At 47.0% G+C, this 1,273-nt stretch overlaps 1 protein-coding gene across 1 annotated transcript in view; it reads right to left on the minus strand.

The window, feature by feature from the left end:
- LOC122543979 (calpain-1 catalytic subunit-like) overlaps positions 1–530 on the minus strand; it is a 33,708-nt gene extending 33,178 nt beyond the window's left edge. Inside the window, exon 1 of the mRNA XM_043682988.1 lies at positions 495–530. Coding sequence (XP_043538923.1) covers positions 495–530 — 36 coding nt within the window. The remainder of the gene's footprint in view (positions 1–494) is intronic.
- Between the last annotated feature and the right edge of the window lie 743 nt (positions 531–1,273).

The following is a 1,273-nucleotide window of genomic DNA, read 5'->3' on the forward strand; positions in this document are numbered from 1 at the left end:
CGTCCCACTCTATCATCATTGTCCCACTCTCTCAGCATCGTCCCACTCTCTGAGCAATTTTCCACTCTATCAGCATCTTCCCACTCGATCAGCATTGTTCCACTCTATCAGCATCATCCCACTCTAACAGCATCATCCCACTCTGTCAGTATCGGCTCACACTATCAGCATCGACCAACACTAGCAGCATCGTCCCACACTAATAGCATCGTCCCACTCTATTAGCAATGTCCCACACTAATAGCATCGTCCCACTCTATTAGCAATGTCCCACTTTATCAGCATCATCCTACTCTATCAGCATTGTCCCTCTCTCTCCCTCTCTCTCTATCAGGATCGTCCAAGACTATCAACATCATCCCACTCTATCAGCATCGTCACACTCTATCTGCATTATCTCACTCTATCAGCATTGTCCCTCTCTATCAGCGCCGTCCCCGTCTATCAGCATTATCCCACTCTGTTAGCATTGTGCCACTCGATCAGCGTCGTACCCGTCTATCAGCATCGTCCCACTCTCTCAGTTTCATCCCCGTACCCGTCTATCAGCATCGTCCCACTCTCTCAGTTTCATCCCAATCTATCAGCGTCGTTCCACTCTATCAGCATCGTCCCACACTATCAGCATCATCCCACTCTGTCAGCATCTTCCCACACTATCAACATTGTCCCACTCTGTTAGCATCGTCCCACTCTATCATCATTGTCCCACTCACTCAGCATCATCCCACTCTATCAGCATCGTTCCACACTATCAGAATCGTCCCACTCTATCAACATTCTCCCACTGAATTAGCATTGTCGCACTCTCTTTGCAATGTCCCACTCTATCAGCATCATCCCACTCTATCAGCAACATCACACTCTATCATTATCGTCCCGATCTATCAGCATTGTTCCACTCTATCAGCATTGTTCCACTCGATGAGCATCGTCCCACTATATCAGTATTGTCACACTCTATCAGCATCATCCCACTGTATCAGCCTCGTCCCACTCTATGGGCATTGTTCCACACGATCAGTATCGTCGCAGTCTATCAGCATCGTCCTACTCTATCAACATTATCCCACTCTATTAGCAATGTCCCTTTCTATCAGCATCAACCCACTCTATCAGCATCGTCCCACTCTATCAACATTATCCCACTATATTAGCAACGTCCCAATCTATCAGCATCTTCCCACTCTATCAACATTATTCTACTCTATTAGCAATGTTCCACTCTAGCAACATCATCCCACTCTATCAGCATCGTCCCACACTATCAGCA

Source organism: Chiloscyllium plagiosum, chromosome 45 (genome assembly GCF_004010195.1).
Source record: "Chiloscyllium plagiosum isolate BGI_BamShark_2017 chromosome 45, ASM401019v2, whole genome shotgun sequence".
Classification (NCBI taxonomy): Eukaryota; Metazoa; Chordata; class Chondrichthyes; order Orectolobiformes; family Hemiscylliidae; genus Chiloscyllium; species Chiloscyllium plagiosum.